This window comes from Colletotrichum karsti, assembly GCF_011947395.1.
Source record: "Colletotrichum karsti strain CkLH20 chromosome Unknown Scaffold2, whole genome shotgun sequence".
In the NCBI taxonomy this organism is placed as follows: Eukaryota; Fungi; Ascomycota; class Sordariomycetes; order Glomerellales; family Glomerellaceae; genus Colletotrichum; species Colletotrichum karsti.
In genome coordinates this window covers 40361-59500 of record NW_024065902.1, presented here as the reverse complement: position 1 = coordinate 59500, position 19140 = coordinate 40361, and the positions used below count along the sequence as shown (strand labels likewise).

The window sequence follows — 19140 nt, the reverse complement described above, 5'->3', positions numbered from 1 at the left end:
TCAACTGCAACATTTCTCGACTTTTCTGGCCGAAAATCTCAATGTTCTATGTCTTGTAAACACGACTAACTTATAGAACTCTAGGATGTCCTATGGAAGTGAGAAACCATAGCCATCAATCATGAGATCGCTTTCTTTGTTTCAATCTCAGTCCTTGGTACTCGCAGCCTGAGATGTCAAGTCTGCCAATTGACTGTTCAATGTTGGTTCCGTGTGAGCCGGGAAGGATTCATGCTAGCATTTAGCAAGGGTATTATCACGGCCCTACGTAGTAGATGACTAACCCATTGCGTCCGGGTTCTGTTAGGCAGTGGCTGATGCCTAGCGCTCCTAGCTCAGGGGATCGAATTCCAACTTCACCTTCGCCAACAAATTTTCTCTCGCGATACCCTCAACAATCTCAGCAAGCGACGTCAACCCCATTGTCACTTCTCCCTGGCCACGGCTGCCTAAGCTAAACTAGTTCTGGTCAACCACGATGTTCTTTCGCTGCCCCATAAAACGAGGCTTGTTGCTCTCCTCGCTCTGTTTAATCCTCATCACCGCTTCAACTTCTGCAACTCAACAAGACTCACCCCAGGCCGTCTTAGATTTGCACTCTGATTTCCATCCCTCCTTCGATATGAGCCCCCCAATCATCACGTCGTGGTCATCGCCGCCACTCTCACCTCTCGTGAAGCTTTGCAAAGGCCGGGACCAGATCGAAGCGACCTACCCTCTGCTGGCGTTCTACGCCGTCAACCCCGCCTCCGCATCTCATCTCACAGAGCTTGCCCTTGATCCCGATGGCTGGCCCAAATTCATCTCTTGCTTTATGGGGGATCCGAATGCCCCTCTCGACGAACCAGTCAAACCCGTAGACGAAACAGCCCATGGCCTTCTTGAAGATCGCGTACGAAAGCTTGGCCTTAGCGACAAGGCTACACAGGTCATGCTGCGAACTTTGGCGTGGAAAAAGGCCCATCTACTTGGTCAGAAGCCCGATTCACCTAAAGGATTCGCGAAACACAACAATCTTTACGCCGAGGTCGCCTCAATACTCCTGATTTCCTACGCCAGGAACATCAACCATCTCTACGTCGGCGGCGGCATTAGTTGGAGGCCCCTTCTGGAGGAATATTTGAAGAAATCCAATTATGGCCTCATTCCAGCTGAACATCGGGCGTTCCAGAGCCTGGAAACTGTCGAGGTACTGGACTTGTCGTGGCATGACGACGAACGCAACTACTTCAGGCTGGAGTACCTAGCCCATCTTCACTACTTCCATCGTCTACCAAAATTCAGAAACTACGTTGTGGACGGAACCGCAGAATACCAAATTGACCTCCAGGTTTTCCCGCCGAAGTCATCATCACCGTCGTTCAAGCGCATCCAGGCCAGACACACAGATATTTCAGGTGGCGTGTTGGGAACGCTTCTTCGAACTCCTAAGGGTTTGGAAGAGGTCGTTGTGTCCATGGGCGGCCTGTGGTCAGGGGATGGAGGAAGCCCATTGGTCCAACTGAAGACGCTCGGAAAGTGCCTGCTGGACCAGAAGGACACTCTTCGCGTTATTGATCTGGATCTCGAGCACGGCATTTACGCCCGCGAGCCTGAGGAAGAAGATGAGATGGTCGATCAAGACGTCGATGAAGACTACGATGTAGAAGGAGTGAGTATGCGCTCCGTTCGGGAGGATGAATACTTCCGGATAGCCGAGTCATTCGCAACAGGACCTCTCTTCTCGAACGAACTCCCTGACACAAGGAAGTACGGCTACACCATCGGTTCCTTTCACGACTTCGACCAGCTCACTCATTTGAGCATCAACGTTCAGGCTATCGTGGGACCTAGCAAGAGTGCCTCAACACCACCTTACACGAAAACACTCACCGAACAACCGCCTTTCCGAATGATCGATGCACTGCCTGTTAACTTGGAGCATTTTTGTCTTTATGGCTATCGAAAGGGAGACAACCTCGACGTCGATGCGCACGTCAATGAGTTCATGGAGAAGAAGGCAGAGCGTCTTCCACGCTTGAAGGAGGTCGGAGGCATTGACGAAGAAGTGGTTGGCGAAGGCGCGAAGTATGGCATCGATGCCGATGAAGATGATCTTTGGAGAGGGAATATGGACAAGCTTGAACGGTTGAAGTCGTGGGAGGAGTGATCATGAATGGAAATACTGGATCGATAACGCGAGCATTCATCTGCAAAATGTTGTTTAATGATTTTGTACAAGACTGAGTAAACAATCACAAAATGCAGTAGTCGTCTTTGTACAATTGTGAGACCAATAATACCAGCTATATGCCTAATAACTGAGCTCAAATCATCAGATGCTTGCAAGCATCCATTTTCCAGCCTTGTTATGCAACGCCCCTCCGATGCTCTTTGGCACATACACGGCCTCATTCTTTCCTAGCAACTTCTCTCCTTCCGCAATTCGACTTTCCAATTTCATTTTCTCGTCTCCGCTGATGGCGAAAAGTGCAGGTAAAGTAGAAGTCTTAATAATATCCATATCGGCCTGCCATGTCTCCACAATGACAGCAACCAGGAGGATGAGAGACAGTAAGATTTGACTCGACAGAAGCGCCAGCCAAGGCCAGCGAACTTGGACATAGGTTTCCCATTCTTTGACAGTTCCCTGTACATTTGCTTCTTTTTCAAGAAGCCTGGTTTCAAGACATGTCAGCACATCTCGAACGGCCTTGTATCAAGACTTGTGCTCTGGGGCTACTTACGAATTTGTGAGTCCAGTGGCAACATTCCTCGCTGTGCCATCAACGGCGTCCCACCACGACTGTTGTGACGCTGCTGCGAGAGAAAGTCCTTGAACGATCTGTTGTGCGTCTTCAAAGTACGTTTGGTTGATGTCTATCGCTGCTTGAATGTGTAAGGCTGCGCTGGATGTCCCACGAAAGGGTTGGTCTGACATTTTAGAGCCGTCGCCCGACAGCACTGTGTTCAGAACATCTGAAAAGGCTCCCCGGGGGAAGTAATACTTCGTATTCCCGTCACTTGGTGACATAAGGAACTCGAATGCTTTGTTTTAGTCAGATGATCCTTCTGCGTGAGACGCCACTTTCTCCACGGAAAGCCTGTTGTTTGTCACCGAAGCCTTGTACGTATTAACGCACCAGTGGAAGCTGACTTCCGTGGCTTGGGGGTAGTTGGAGTAGGCAGGCAGCCAGTGAATGCCAAAGTAAGTCCAGATCCTGGCTGTTCCTAGGTCTTCGTGAGAGATACTGTCACCTGAACTAAGTACGGCCGTTTCCGCATAAGTGTATCGGGCCATGGCTCTTGCCAGTGTCATTGAAACCTTGTTCGGCAAGCTGTAGACGGGATCGACATCTCTCCCCCCGGATGTCTTTTGTAGAAGATGGGTCACATCTATCCAGAAGGTCAAGTCCCGTTAGCACAGAACTGGCGAAAGGTAATCAACTAATACATTCGAGTCTTTGTCGATGTATTAGAGTTGAGACTTACTTGTTGCCTTGTGGCACACAGCAAGTGTGCTGAACGCCGGCCACGTGCAGTTTGCCGCCTGGCACTCTGGCTGTCGAAACGGAAGGCTTTCAGTTGGCAACATATTTAGGCCTTGTGCGATTCCTCTGGTGTAAACCGGTCTGTTCACTGCAGATCCATCAGCGTTAACGTCGCCTCAGAGGAAAAGCATATTCTCTCGGGAATAGCTTACAAAGCCCAATCTCGCCGATGTTGAATGCCCAATCTTGATCAACTTTCCAAGCAGCCGCGCCCGCATTGTTGTCACTGGACCTTTCTCTCGAGGGATATGTAACTGCGGACTGGGTGAGGGTTGAGGTCGCAATGGTAGAGCTTAGCAAAAGCGCTGCCAGGATTCCAATAAGCCTGCTGTCGCATTAGCCGTACTTCCACATGCCTAGGACTTGAACAACATTACCATCCTTTAGTCCGCGCCAAAAGATTGAGGCTGCCCCATGGCCCTCTTGAAGCTTGGTCGAAAGCCTCGAAGTCTTCCAGTGGGCGCGGCTTTTTCTTGAACCAAGTCCACTTCGCCTGGGCAAGGCCTTCGGTAACTGGGACGATGAAGGCGGTCCGGGCAATTGTCGATAGGAAAGCGATGACGGTGTTGAGAGTGATCCCCGAAGACCAGTTTGGCAAAGGTTGTCCATCATACTTTCTCAGTATCAATACCAGCGCAACAAGAGATGCTAAGCCAAGAAGGCAGCAAAGAATCTCTTGCCACCAACCGTTGACAATAAGCCATATAGAGTTCTTTCCTCCTCCTTGGTTCGGCGGCTTGTCACCATTGGTAGGCTTTTCTGATATCGTTTGTTGAGCCTGAGCCGTGTTCGAGGTATGATCGCTACTGTCCGTACGACTTAGGGCATCCTCAACGTTGGACACTGGTACTTGAGTCGTAGAATTGCGTCTGACTGGATCCTGTTGAGTATGCAACTCGTGTTCGTAGAGAAGAGGTTCGCTCGCATGGTTGGCAGGTGGCTGTGGTTCGTCATCTGCATTCGTGATGGCACGGCTGGACTGAACTGGTTTGCGCTTGAGCTGCGCGGCTGTATTATCGCTGCGGTATCGGACGTCCATCATGACCCGCAGGTGAGACAGGTGCGTATCCTGCCGATGACGATGTACACACAAGTGGTCTTCACGGGGCGGAAGTCATTCGCCAACACAAGAGTAACCAGGTGTTCAATGATGTTGTTTAAAAGACCAGAAAGAACAATGTATTCTCAGTCAAACAAAACCAAACAAGGACAGTCTTTGCAGTTTGGTTTTGTTCATTGAACTTGGGCAATGACCTGATTTTGAGGGCCAAGTCAATTCTGAGGTTTGGGGGCTGAGCTTAGGGACTTTCGTTTACGCCGCAGGACTGAAGCTGTGTTCGGAAACTGCGCCGTCTTGGAATCGAAAGGATTATCCGCTCCCTCTACTTGATTGGCGTTATTTTCAACCGGCGACCAACAGAAGTATCATATTATGCAAGGCTCCCGGGGTCCCTCGGTCACTGTCATGTCATCAGACCACGTAGAATCGATGTCAACATCAGTGTTGCTTTTCTCATGAATCTCATTCTTTCGAGACGTGGTTTCTGCTGGTTATGGTGTTTTCAATAGCAAGAAGAAAAACAGTCTTCTGCGTTTCACTGCGTAGGAGATGTCGCTGGGGGAAAAGGTTTTGAAGTGGGTCATTGAGTTCTGGTATCTTGAACCCCTGTTGTCAACCCATGTTGCAATTAATGCCAACATCATGTCATCAATAAATTAAATGCATGTAGACGGCACGTATTGTTGAGAATTGGCAGTTCCCCCGTTTCTCATGTAGGTAGACGTTTGTTGGCGGACTTTGTAGGGCAGGTCGCGGTTATAGCGAATCTCTGAGCCCTTCACTTGAATTCTAATAATAGCAGATTCATCTTCTGCGTGACAGTGGAACACGCCGCAGGTGTGGTCAACCAGCCGGCTCAAATCCTCAAGACATTCTCATTCCTACACGCACTTCCCAATCCTGGTTTTATTTTACAGCCAACGGTTCAATGAAGTAATTCTAATCGTGATTCAAGCCTAGCTTCGCAGACCAGGGAAGCAGGCAAGCCCATATCTGTAAAGAGTGGCCCACGAGTTCTATGTCACTCGGTGATCGAGTCATTCCCAGGACAGTCTCCTGTCACAAATGGTAGCTTAGTCTCGGACCCATTGGTCGATGTAATTGAGATCGCCTAGAGATCCTTTCAGGGTCCATGCATATCGCGGGTGGATGTTTCCCGTTCGTGCTTTTAAGGTTAAAAAGTCCGCAATCTCAAGGATCTTGGGTCGGGACTACTGAAGGGTAGCCCACGAAGTCATGACTCCGGCAGCAAAACTCTCGGCTGGGGAAGTGTCGACCGACTGACTCCCAACAGTGCTCCAAAACCTCAAACTGCCGCGTCCTCCACAGGCTCTTTATCAAGCATATGGGTAAACATAGGTGAGCAAGATCGAAGATTCATGATGTGTGGCGTGGTTGATCATGCATTAATGAGTTTGGCAGGCTTGAAAGAGCAGGAACAGATATATCAGGGGCACAGCATTCCCAAAGAGCAGCAACATCAGTGATGTACAAGTAGACTTTATTCAATCGTCTGAAGTAATTATATACGATGCGAACTGAAATAGATCATTCCTCGCCCTCAGATGAACACCAGTTGGCCAGGGCATCCCAAGCAAAGCCCTATCAACTCAGTTGCCGTCGTTGCCCTCGGCACCACAGTACTTGCGGCAGTAGTGGTTCATCTGGAATCCCTCGTCAGCCCTGTAAGTCTCACCCCCAAAAGCTTAGCACTCACCTCGTCGCCGCCAATGTGCCATCCGGCAGAGTTGCATTGAAGACCGTCCTAGGTCGCCCCATGTCAGCGAACATACCCTCCACATCTCGGCAAGGAAGGGACCGCCGTACAAAGGTGCAGTCAGGGCACTTGTCCCACTGCTTGTTACCGGTGTTACGGTTGCGGTAGTAGCCGCAGGCGCACTTGGTGGCCTCGAGATCGAGCTCGTAGTCGGTGTAGGAGCCGTAGCCAAGGCCCCAGGGGGTGCCGTTGCCTGTGCTTCCGGTCTTCGCGGCGTTGACGCACACGGCGGAGCTGTGCAGACGAGCTGTGGCACTGGTTTCTGTGTCAGCGGTCTCACGATGAAGAGTCGCGAGAACAGGTTGGGGATGACGTACCTGGCGGCCAGAGCCGCGAAAGTGAGGATGGAGGTCAGCTGCATGGTGACGGGAACTGTGGAAGATAAGAAGTATTGAAGTAGAAGTGAGACAAGATGAATTGAAGTGAAGAAGCTTGAGAACTCGTTCAGCGAAAACTTGGGGTTTAAATAGGTTTCGAGAGTGACTTATCGAGCTAGATTTCGTACGCTTCATGAGGTTAAGGACAATAACAAGCTCATCTCCACCGGGATATTCGCATTCCACATCTGGAAAGGTTTAATCTATCACTTACCGACTCTTGAGCAACTTACTCGCAGAAATCAAGTGAAATATCCTTAATTAGAGCAGTGTTTGAAGATCACCGGATGTCAGCTGGTGTTGAGGCTGATAGCCCTTGCTGAACACGTGCAGGAAGAGGCTGCTCGTGGTAGGCTCTGAGTCGTGTGATACAGGGTCATACTAGTAAGTTTGATAGATCAATTCTATGACAAGTCAGGCATCGTGTTTTCCTGTGTAAGGCCTGTCCCCGATGAGCTGTCTAGCACACGATAAGACCCTGCAAGGTGCGGACCGGGGGATGAAGGATGGAGAACATGGCCAGGGGTGTCGTCCCAGGTTGTCGGATTCTTCCGTACGAGCCACAATGGTACTGTAGATGTACATGATGATGCTTGCTGTAATGCTCCCGGGCGAATTTACTCCGTCTCCCTCCTGATTTTCCACGTCCGTTGACTTTGCAAAAACCCCAAACCCAGGCACGCAACTTGCCGCAGGAGACGCCGTCCAAGGTCATGAGACTCACTTCCTGCCCCTCGTATCTTGCTCCGGGTACCGCATGAAAACCCAGAAGACCCCATTGTACAAGGCAATCGCGAAGTCCGAGAAGTTGAGGGCGTCGAGGTAGGCCGTCCAGCCCAGGAATCCGCCCTGGCTGTAACCCACGCCGGCCTCCGGCAGAATGTCCACCATGGTGGGTCCACCTTTTGCTCCGGAGTCCCCGGAGTCGGGTTCAACGCTGTGACCCTCCGAAACAACCACCCCGGAACTGGTAGGCAGAACATATGGCGACCACGGGTATGCGTATAAGTGAAGGATTCCGATGCCGAAGATTTCGAGGCAGAGAAGCAGATTCGGAACCCCGATGGAGAGTGAAGGGTATGATATGGCGTCGGTCGGACCGAGGGGTTGATCGTCTTTTCCTACGATTGCGTCCAGGATGTACTGCAGCGATGTTAGCTCTGTGCCTGGCAAAGATGAATGCGCTGTCTCATGACTTACGTCCTGCATCAACGTGAGGAACACTACGATCTTGATAGCCATGAACTTCAACACGGGCTTGTGAGGCTCTAGATGTTCCATGGACTGGTAGTAAAACTGAAACAGGCAGTGCATGGCTGTGATCAGCGTAGCCACCGAGATTACTGTACTCAGCTACTTCAAGTCAGAACGCTGCCATTCAGTTGAAGATCAATAGCAAGCTTACCCAGAAATCAGCGTACTTCGTCCCACCCTCTTCGGAGCACAGCACGCCCATGGATTCCGTGACGTACGTTGCTATGGTCACAAGCAGCTTGACGAAGGGGTACTGATAAATGCAAAGCCAGCATCTCTGCAGCACAGGTCAGCGAATTATTTCAAACAACGTTGTGGTGAAAGTGAACTTGCATTGAATCTCCCCCATCCGTGGTTTTCCTTTGGCTGAGCATAATACGTCCCCCTGGCCGACGGTATACACGACGCAAACGGCTTCGTGAAGAACCATTTCTTCAAACCATCTTCGTCCCACGATATGGCTAATTTGTGACGGTCCGTCTCGCAGTATTCGCAACAGAGAGCGTAGAAGGCGACCAGCGCGCAAGCTTCGTATGTCAGGTATATGCCGCTTAGATAGACGTGTTTCTTGTAAAAGACGATCGAGAGGAACGCCGAGATGCTGTAGATCGGGACGAGTAGACATATCCGGATGATTCTGTTCGACATGTATCAGTGCTGCCGTTGGAGCCCGCGCGAACCGTTGAGACAACTCACTGGCGTTGTTCTCCAGGCTTGGTGTAGTTGGTGGCATGGCGAAATATTTGGTAGAATGACATTGAGCACGAAGTCATCATGAGAATGCCACCGGCGAGAGTCAAGAAGCCTTGGAAGGTCAAGGCTCCGACGATGGGTTTGTCCGAGATGGGGACATTGAGTCCAGAGTCGGGACACATGACAAAAGACTTGCAAATACTAATAGCAACACCCTGATTTGGTGTAAACAGACGCCTTGCAGTTGATGAGAAAACGATGACAGATGTAAATCAAGAACGCCTCTAAAACACAGAATACTCTACGTTATTATATCCACGCATCTGAGATTAGTCCCCGAACTCCGTCGCCGCCCCAGAAAACATGCTTCGGCACTTGCGAACCCCCACGACAGGGTGCGGGCCGTTCGCCAAGAACACAGCCCCCGTCACCGCGGAGAGTGTCTGGCTTGTCCCGCGCGTTCGATTCATCCAGCGGAGTGTGACAACATAGGCTAGTGGGCTGAGATAAGTGGATGAAGCAGCTCGGATTCGTTGCGAGATACGAAGGAGGCTTAGGCCGGGGAAACAGAATACGAGAGATTCGATATATACGACGTTACGCTACCACTGAAATCCCTTCCCTCAATAGATTATGGTTAACATTTAAACTCTGGAGTCGCTGTCCTTCTTCAGGTTCTGCGGGAGGATCTACGTGCGTATGTCAAATTTGCAAAGGAAGTCGGAGGATTGATAACTTGTACGTAGACGGATGTCGACTTGATCAGCTTACGCAGATGGAATGGCTGTACCATATTTTGACAGACTATACTCGGCACTAAAAGACTAGCATCGTAAAGCTGTGAAAGATGATCGACAGGAGACTCAAAATGCCTGATCAGCTGAACCTTTCTAAAGACGCAGGAACCTACGGATCTGAGTCGTTTCAAATAGCCGTTAGGCATACTGAGTGGCAATGGCAGCTGAACACGAGTCAGAACCCGTCGATGTGCCATTTAGATTTGGGATGACATTAGCTGCCTAGAGTTTTATCTTTTGCTAGTGAGCTTGGCTACATATACCATTACGGTACGAGTTTGGCTCGTTCATCCAAGATCTTGATTTGTGGTTGTGCGCGGCGATTTTGGAGAGACGTCTAGTTCTGGAAATTTTGAAATAAAGTCGTTTCCGAGACGATTACGTGGCCTGGTCGATGTAGCATAAAGACTCAAGTGTCTTCGTGTTGCTCTGGAGCCCTCTGTGGCTGAGATGCCCGTAGACTCGCTATCATAACGCAATCCCTACTACATAACTCTATAACATTCATGATGGGATACGTAGTGAGGTGAGACGGCGACGTTTTATAATGAGACACGTTATGGTTATGTGTTTTCGTGCTCATTTGGTCAAATCACGACTTTTGATTTTATAATATGAAAAAGCGCAGTCTTATATTGAGTATATTTATAGCGAAAGAACCGAATACTTCCCTCTGCTGAAAGCAGTAAGATCTGACAGAAACCCCAACTTATGGTTGCCGGGCACGCCAATGTCACTAGGTTCCCACGACCTTGGTGGTGGTTGAGGTCATTCATAGTAACGGGGTGGTAAACATCTCGTCTTTCGTGGGAATGATTCTCAAGATTTTACGCGCACTGTTACAAGCTTTTCATGCTCTGGGAGAGGTCTCATTGATAGTCTTCTACCAGACGCCTCGATAGATCATGCTTCGGGCCCTGAAGATTCCGATTCCCCGCGAGTTACACTGGAGCAGCCTTTTCTTTTATTTATTTTCAAGAGGTTATTCAGAACTGCACTATTAAGATGAACTGGTGCCCGGCTCTGAATGACCTTTACAGCGGTTTACCAATACAAGATCCAGAGTATGTTTATCACGATACTAGCACTCTAGCCCGTGCTGTCTTCCAATGAAACAAATCAAAATCTCACTATACCCATCGATAACACATGCGTCACAGATATTCAGAGAGCATAGAACTCTGTCCTGATAAGCTCCAGTTCGTCGACTTGGAACCGCCAACAGTGATGATCATCATGAGAAGCGGGGCTGCCGCTAGCGACTACGCTTCCAACTCCCTTATAAATTCTGACGTGAAGTCAAACTACAATGACCAACTGTATGTCAGATTGCTTGCTGACGTTCAATCTGTTTATACCAGAGTACTCCCGTCGGACAGTTTGTATCGGAATGAAAGCTAGATTGAGTTACCTTGGGTGGAGAATACTCGGTGTCCGGGGCCGATGCATGTTGCCGCCGGCGGATCTTAGGCGAGCCCATCAGCGATGCTCTGAATATTGCAGCGGTCCCACTAACTGCACGACAAACAAACAAGGTCAACTCTACTGGTCGGCAATGCGCTTGTCACACCGACACGTTCCGTGCGGGTAACCTTGTTTGAAGGTCGGGGAAGAGTATTTTCTCTGGGTTCATGTCGGACGGGGATCCAGATCGTCCGGACCATCGGCGGTGTCCGTGGGCTCGGGAGACGAAGGGATGAGTATGCTCGGGCCGGCGAATGCGGTGTAACCAGAATTTTGGTGCGAGGGCGCAGAGTGACGAAGCATGTGGCTGACGAGAGAGCGAATAAAGGACAGACTGTTTGAGCCAACGCCGAAGATAACCAGCAGGGCCCTGGAAATCAGCCGGGGAGCTGGATCCCAATCGCGTGGGCGAACCGCCTCATTGTTCTGAGATTACGGAGGGATGGCTTGCTGTTGGCGGGGTTGTCTTGGAGCCGCCTCGCAGCCGTTGAGATGGGATGCGTGTGTGGGCGCCGCAGCAATGCATTAACGGCATGCAGTACACGCAACGTAGTGGTTGCCCACCTCGAGGCACGATGAACTGTCCATCGAATGTCCCGTCAGCTGGGAATCAGAGTCGACAGCAGGCGAGGGAATCCGTACATGTAGGGACGGATACGTCGTCTCGGGCAGAGATGGTTGGTTTTCGGCGCTCTCGTGCTCTCGTGCTCTCGCGCCCCGAATGCAGTGAATCGTTGGCTTGTAGACCACCTGACCAGCGTTGGTTGAGGCTGATGGTGATGCTACTGAATGGTTCGCCTGCAGTGCTCAAGGCAGTCCGCCCGATGTCGTCGTAGGCCTCTCTCCCTGACGAGCCTATGGAAGCAGGCTGCATCGAGTGCTTGGCGCGAGGCGTTCTTTGTTTGGTGCGGACTGAGGTTGTGGTCGCTTCGAGGCGGCCCTGTTGGATCGGGTCTTATTTCCATTTAGCGATGAAGGTGCAGTAATCAAGGGCCGTCCAACAGCAGAAGCGCTGGACCGATGACATGGGCTTGACTCATAGCGGCGGGGATGCTGCCTGCTTGCAAAGGCTCTGGTGAAGGAAATGATCTAACGACCGTGTACGAATACTGCAGCAAAGTGAGACAATCGATCGGGTTAATAAAGGTTTTTGGAGGAAGAATGGGAGGAAGAATGTAGGCGATGGATATTTTTTTTCTTGGGCTTCCTTCCTGATCCGCCGCCAGTTTGAGTTGCCGCCCGAAGAGCACTGGAACTTGGTATGACTAAGCCCCGGAGCGACCCTGAGCACCCGACACTGTGACATACTTACTACCCGACCTGGGCGCCCCTGCTGTATTATTGCCCCTTCCCATCAAGCACGTACCTAGGTAGGCTGGCTGGCAGGCAGCACTTTCTTCATTCTTATTTTCATTTTTATTTTTCAAGATTAAAAGTACCATACATATTTATTTATTTTGGTCCTTTATTTGTTACAAGGTACCTATAATTCAATGTTGGTGCTGCAGACTTGTTCGGTCGCTGCCCTTGATGTATTCCAAGACTGTAAAGCCATGGAAAGTGACGGAGATAGAAGCAACAACGGCAATCTAAGGCATCAACCAAGACAGGTAAAGCGACATGTCCCTGCTGTCTATCTTAGCAGTAAGGGTATTTTCTTACAGTAAGTGGAATGTTCCACCCATATCTGAAATGCATGTTGGTACAATGGAAGTGACGTACTTTGGTGTGGGGTGCCCTTTCGTCTTCCATCAATGGAAAGTGAGGTGTCAGAATTTGGAGCAGGTACGACATGACAGAACAGAAACGTTCCTTCCAACCAGAACATTTGATTCTGCGGCCTCCACGTAAGGCAGGTATTTAAGCCTCATCTCACCCTTGCTGTCTTCATCTTTTTCTTTTTCCATCGTCTTTCTTGGTCCGTTATCGTCATTATCGCCGTCTTACTCTGTATTTCCACCCATCATGGATACCATCGACGCCGCTACGGATCGGCAGACGGGGACCGACGAGGTAAACGCCGGCAAGCCACCCGCCGACGACTCGGCTTCCCCGCCGAAGCCTGAATCCGACTCCAATCCCACCACCACCAAGAAGAAGATCGCGAAGAAGGCCAAGAAGCTGCCCAAGAATAAAACGCACAAGCCCAAAAAGTCCAAATTGGTAGATGACTCGGATACTGCCACCGATGATGAAGACAGCTCTGACGCTGAGTTGTCATCATCCTCCGATGCCGACTCCAGCGACGATTCCGCATCTGCCGACAATGTCAAGCGCAAGTCTAACAAGTCAAAGATCGCCGACCTCAAGAAGTCTAAGAAGACGTCTGCTGCCTCCAGCTCCAAGAAGACCAAGAAACTCGGCAAGCGCGCCGACAAGGCTTCTTCGAGTGATTCATCCGACACAGACTCCGCCTCGTCCGACGATGTCGACGACGGCTTGACCAACGTTCGCCTAACACCTCAACAAATCCAGGTTCTCCAGCAACACCTGCAGCGTGGCACCGATCCTCTCTCGTCCTTTGGAGGTAACCCTGCCTTGGGTGTTCAGCCGTTCCACGACATCCCGCCGCCCAGGCGCGCAGCGGCTAGGATGCCGATGGGCCTTATCGATGCCGGAAACCCCTTTGCCCCCAACCATCTCAAGCATCTACCTGCACCGAACAAGCGCGGCAAGCTCGACTATAAGCGCGTTGACCAGGTTTGGGACAACACCATCCACAACTACAAGCTCCAGGACACCACCGAGACCACCTCGGACTCGCAGTACGACGGCTACGTCCTCCAGGTCCGACGCACCTTTGATTGGGAGGGCAAGTATAAGACTACTTTCGTCGACATCAAGAGCAAGATCCTGCGCGAGTGTCTGCAGGACGTCATTGGCAATGTCAAGGGTGTCAGCTTGGTTGACGAAGTCCCTAAGCTGGATCCCAATCTTCTTTTCTTGTGAGTACTACCTACACACGCACTAATGCACATGTCCCGTAACGGCAACGGTGCCAACATACCGACACGGATAATAACCGGCTAACACTGATGACAGGTATCTCGAGGATCTTCGTTCATACGCCAAGAAGTTGAAGAAGAAGAAGCCTATCAGCACCGATAAGAAGGAGCGCAAAAAGGAACAGAAGTCTATTAACAACAAGCGGCTGCACCTCAAAGTTTTGCTCAAGTATCTCGACAAGGACTACGCTCATGTCAAGAAAAGGTGAGAGAAAACTCATGATACCACGAGTATCACCTACTGATCGCCTCAAGTCTGTACCCCATGTTGGAAAATGGTCTCATCACCTTCGAACTGCTGTGGGCACTTTGGAAACCGGACACTCTTGTCTACACGGCCACCTACGGTACTCAGAATGAACCTCGCGTTTTCAAAGTCGAGCAGGCAGAGCGTCACAGTAGCATGGTGAAGGGAGAGTTCTACTGGCTTGATGGCAAGGTATGTTCTGCAATCAAGATTCCTCAGACCTGCCATTCTGACAATTCGGCAGTACTTTGAATTTGATGGCAAGCAGTTTGGCTACGGCACCTTCGCCGAAGAGATCCCGGAGTTCCGTGGAGCTCGGAAGATCACCAGCCTCAACGCTTACCCCCTCAGCTACCACAAGGACAAAGACGCACTTGTCGCTTCCTTGATCGAGCGTGGCAAGAAATTCGTGAAGCTTGGCGGTGTGCACTACCAAAGTCACGAGGGTCTTGCTTACTACAAGAAGAAGAAGGCCATCGTCAAAGTCAACATCAACGGCCGCATCATGGTCGACCCTGCAGTTCATCGCCGAATCAACCCCAATTACCAAGTGTCTGCAGTGCGGCCCAAGGACCATGATATCCTGTCTGACGACTCAAACGACGAATCCGACTCCGACGAGAAGGAGGGATGTGACAGCGACGAAGGTGGCTGTGAAAAGATGGTCACCAAGGTCGTTCACGACCGTAAGGGCAAGGCACACTTGATTCGGGTTCCCAAGTCCGATTTGGAGGAGCCTGCAGCCTCCGAGCAGCCACTCGCCCGCCTCGACGACAGCAGCAAGAACGAAACGGAGGGCGTCGACGACCCCGCCAAGGCCAACAAGACGGACGTTCCGGAGTTTTCGGACGAGGAATACCTCATCGCCTCTCCTATCGTCCTGGGGTTCTCCTTCTCGGAGAAGCTGTGGCTGGAGTTCACCGTGTCTGGCGTCAAAGAGATCCACTGGAACGAGACTGCATACGACTCTTTGGTGCTCCAGCCCAAACAGAAGGACATCGTCAAGGCACTCGTCGAGTCTCACAAATACCACGCAACCGAAAGCATTGACGACGTGATCCAAGGCAAGGGCAAGGGTTTGGTTGCCGTCCTCCACGGACCGCCCGGCACCGGCAAAACCCTGACTGCAGAGGGCATCAGCGAGTTGCTCAAGTGCCCTCTCTACATGGCGTCAGCCGGAGAATTGGGTACTGACCCCCGCTACCTTGAGCAGGAGCTCCAGAAGATCCTGGATATTTGCCACGCCTGGGGCGCCATTCTTCTTCTCGATGAGGCCGACGTCTTTCTTGAGAAGAGAAACCTGCACGAGATTAACCGCAACGCTCTGGTCAGCATCTTCCTCCGTCAGCTCGAGTACTTCCAGGGTATTCTGTTCTTGACCACCAATCGTGTCGAAACCTTCGACGACGCATTCCAATCCAGGATTCACATTGCTCTTCGGTACGAGAGTCTCACAGTCAAGGCGAAGAAGGCCATCTTCAGAATCTTTGTCGAGAGGGTCCGTGAGCTAGAGAAGGTCGATCTCAAGCCATTCAGCGAGCAGGACTACGCCGATTTGGCCAGGTACGACCTCAACGGCAGGCAGATCAAGAACACCATACGAACGGCTCAGGCTTTGGCTGTGAATAAGGGTGTGCCCCTTAGCATGGAGCACATTCGGCAGGTTCTTGACGTGCAAAACAGCTTCGATATCCACCTCAAGGGTGGCGAGGGCTATCAAGACGCCATGCGCAGCTACACCTAATGGGCCACCGGTCACACCTTTTTGTCTGTACGCTTGGCTTAATTGTTACGTAGCGCAGGTTGAATTAGTGGCAGCGTAGTTCTCCGTATAGAGCGTTGATGTGTTTGAATTGTCCTCTTCCGTCGCTCTTTCCGTCTCTTTCTGACGTCGTCATCAATAGTGTTCATCTGTCTCATCGTTGTCCCACGTCGCCGTTCCTGAATTTGCCTAATTGTTCGTTGTTAATCCGGACGGGAGAGTCGCTGTTACACAGTTCGAGCTGAGCATGTCGTAACCCGAAAAGACCGAGCCCCGTCCCGGTCGTCGGCTGATATTTAGTGGGGAATCACATGAGCCGGGCGCCGGGATCTCCCCGAAGGAACCGGTCTCACCCTCCGTACGGCGCAGTCCAAGCCACTGGTGACCCGAACCGTAAGCAGAGATGCTTTAAGATGCCAGACCACCCAAAGAAATATTTCTCTTCGTTTTTCTCCCTCATCCATTCAAAATCGCAAAAGCATCATCATCGATTCACCCAAAGCCCTCAAAATGGCCTCCCGCCTAGTCTTCGACCCCCTGGTCGCCCTCCGCGCCGCGCCCCTCATCTCGTCGACCTGCACCCTCCTCTACGCGTGGGACCAGCATTTCTTCCTCAACGTCTTCAACGCCCCCGAGGTGCGACCGAAGAGCAAAACGGTCGTGCAGTCGTATTTTCGGACGTTTTTCCGGCGCGGGCTGCCCATCGTGCTGAGCTTCATCACGCTCTCGGCCGCCACGGCCGCGGCGAATTTGTGGACGAGTCCGGGGGCGCTCCGGGCGAGGGGAACGTTTTGGTGGTATGCGGCCGGGGCCGGGCTGTCGCTGGGACATTTGGCGTACGTGCCGGCGGTGGCGCCGAGGGTTCAGGCGCTGGTGGAGGCGGAGGAGGCGGAGGTGGAGGAGGATGTGAATGGGTTGTTGGAGGGGTGGTTGAGGGTTAATTTTGTGAGGATGGTGAGTGTTGATTTGGGGGCTTGGGTTGCTTTTGGGGTTGCTGTTGTTGGTAGTCTGAGGGTGTAGGAGGGAGGACGAAGGGTTTGTTAAACAAGTGCAATAAGCCGCGCAATACAATGCAGCCACCCTTATAATCTAGTCATAGATATCTCGCCATACCCAACGAGTACATATTGAACGTTCAATATTCTAAAAGAATAAAACTCTATCCTAATAAGCTTCAAAGGGTTTTATTAAATTTTGTTTTGTGATTGTGGGAATAAGAGGTTTAGTTTGTGAAGTTAAAGACAAATAACTCCTTTCACTAGTACTAGTAAAGGAAACTTCTTGGGGATTTCTAGCTGTGGCTTGGTTGATTCCCGCTATGAAAATGTGACAGACACTGAGGTCCAATGGTGAACTATATATGTCTCCTCACGCGTCGTTCTTGAGTTTGTCCTGAAGTCTTGGTTGGCTACGTTAAAGGATCTGAACTAAGTATCTTTTGTCACACAATGCCAAACTTCCGTGAAAGCCGTGCTGTCATCAAAGTTTGGAAAGCTACATCTGCAGATGCCTTTTCTTTGTGCCTGGACATCAACAACGGGTCTGGATGACTCCACGGGAAACGATCATCTTGTTGGTCAGCTCAAGATACGTGCAATTTTTATTTATACCAGAGGCACCTTGCTCTTGAAGACCGCTAGTAGGCATCCCATCAATCAGCCGATTTGAGAGAGCTGATCACCTTTTCAGCAGACAACAAAAATGGCATCTTCAACAGACAACCATCAGGACGCTTCCGCGGATGATACCCACGTCCAGCTGATGAAAGGCTTGACCGTCGCGGAAAATCATCAGGAAGCGGCTGATCAGGAAGAGTCTCGCAGTGAGAACACCATCATCAATTACCTCATCGAAAACTGCCCAGAGTTTGCGGAGTTGAGAGAGCTGAGAGCTGAGGTAGACCATCAAGCCCACCCCCCAATCCACAAGGGCATCTTAACTCATACGTTTTTAGGGATGGAAGAACCCAGAGGGCGACGTATTCTTCAAACAGCTGCGCAACAACGCCGACAACACCGACTCTCGGACCGAAAGGTACTTCTACGACATGATGAGAAGAATCGCCAACGAGATGCACCACTCCACCCTCGCTTTCAGAATCAAGAACCCCGGCGCCGACTACCCGCACATCCTCGACATGGGATGCGCGCCCGGCGGTTTCCTCGCGACCGCCCTCGACAAGAACCCCGGCGCCAAGGGCCTCGGCCTCAGCCTCCCCGTCCCCGACGGCGGCTACAGGGTCGTGCTCCCAAGCGGCCCGGACGTCGACATCAGATACCTGGACGTCACCATGCTGCCGGGCGACCTGGGCTTCCACCAGATCCCGGTCGGACACCCGGACGCCTACGACTTCCTGCCGCGGCAGTTCGAGCTGGGACGGACGTTCGACCTCGTCATCTGCAGCGGCTCCGTCGTCCGCAAGCACCACGTCGCCGACTACAGACAGCGGAGCGAGGCTCGCAGGCTCACCGCCAGCCAGCTGGCCCTCGGGCTGGAGCGGCTCAACCCGGGCGGTACGATGGTCGTGCTGTTCCACAAGGTGGAGGCTCGGGATACGGTGCTGCAGCTGTTTCGGTTCAGCAGGTTTTGTGGGCGGTTGAGGCTGTTCAAGCCGACTTCGGGACACGCGAAGCGGTCTTCGTTCTACATGGTTGCGACGGAGGTCAGGAGCCGGAGTCCCGAGGCGCTTGTTGCTATCGAGCAGTGGAAGGAGGTCTGGAAGGCGGCGACTTTGGACATGGAAGGTGATGCTAGGGAGGAGTTTGATGCGGAGCATGTCTTGGAGGAGTTTGGGGAGGAGCTTGTGTGTTTGGGTCGGAAGGTGTGGGCTATTCAGGCGGAAGCTCTCAAGAATGCGCCTTTCATAAAGGGTCATTGAGGACGGCTACATGTACTTCCGTGTCGCGGCATAGGACCATCCTTTTCAAGACATTGTGTCGGCGAATAATCATGAACCTAGCTATTATCACCGGTTCATCGAATTGGCCTCATACTGGAAGGACTTGACGTTACCAAGTGTCAGCACCCGTGGCCACAAACATGCCTCGGAAGACCGCGACTTTTGAATACTATTGTACGTCGCAACGCGTAAGTTTCGAATCCGAAGTATTTGAGTTGATGATGTGAGCACTATCGTCTACGGATGCTGCAGAACATATCGAACCCGGTAATCAA

The 19140-nt window shown here is 51.4% G+C and overlaps 5 protein-coding genes across 5 annotated transcripts; 3 read left to right on the top strand and 2 right to left on the bottom strand.

The window, feature by feature from the left end:
- Positions 1-622: 622 nt before the first annotated feature.
- Positions 623-2149, top strand: CkaCkLH20_00564 (uncharacterized protein; the record flags this gene model as incomplete). Its single annotated transcript, XM_038883284.1, has 1 exon — positions 623-2149. The coding sequence occupies one exon, from the start codon at positions 623-625 to the stop codon at positions 2147-2149; it is 1527 nt and encodes a 508-aa protein (XP_038750879.1).
- A 4051-nt stretch (positions 2150-6200) lies between these two features.
- On the bottom strand, positions 6201-6728 carry CkaCkLH20_00563 (uncharacterized protein; the record flags this gene model as incomplete). The annotated part of the gene is made up of 4 exons (XM_038883283.1): positions 6201-6254; positions 6308-6355; positions 6418-6622; positions 6685-6728. 4 exons carry the CDS (start codon positions 6726-6728, stop codon positions 6201-6203), a joined length of 351 nt encoding a protein of 116 aa, XP_038750878.1.
- Positions 6729-7464: 736 nt separating this feature from the next.
- On the bottom strand, positions 7465-8873 carry CkaCkLH20_00562 (duf300 domain-containing protein; the record flags this gene model as incomplete). Its single annotated transcript, XM_038883282.1, has 5 exons — positions 7465-7887; positions 7945-8097; positions 8150-8220; positions 8496-8635; positions 8695-8873. The coding sequence occupies 5 exons, from the start codon at positions 8871-8873 to the stop codon at positions 7465-7467; spliced, it is 966 nt and encodes a 321-aa protein (XP_038750877.1).
- A 4044-nt stretch (positions 8874-12917) lies between these two features.
- On the top strand, positions 12918-15948 carry CkaCkLH20_00561 (AAA family ATPase; the record flags this gene model as incomplete). Its single annotated transcript, XM_038883281.1, has 4 exons — positions 12918-13897; positions 13995-14162; positions 14213-14396; positions 14449-15948. The coding sequence occupies 4 exons, from the start codon at positions 12918-12920 to the stop codon at positions 15946-15948; spliced, it is 2832 nt and encodes a 943-aa protein (XP_038750876.1).
- A 528-nt stretch (positions 15949-16476) lies between these two features.
- On the top strand, positions 16477-18844 carry CkaCkLH20_00560 (uncharacterized protein; the record flags this gene model as incomplete). The annotated part of the gene is made up of 3 exons (XM_038883280.1): positions 16477-16920; positions 17656-17862; positions 17921-18844. The coding sequence occupies 3 exons, from the start codon at positions 16477-16479 to the stop codon at positions 18842-18844; spliced, it is 1575 nt and encodes a 524-aa protein (XP_038750875.1).
- Positions 18845-19140: the final 296 nt, after the last annotated feature.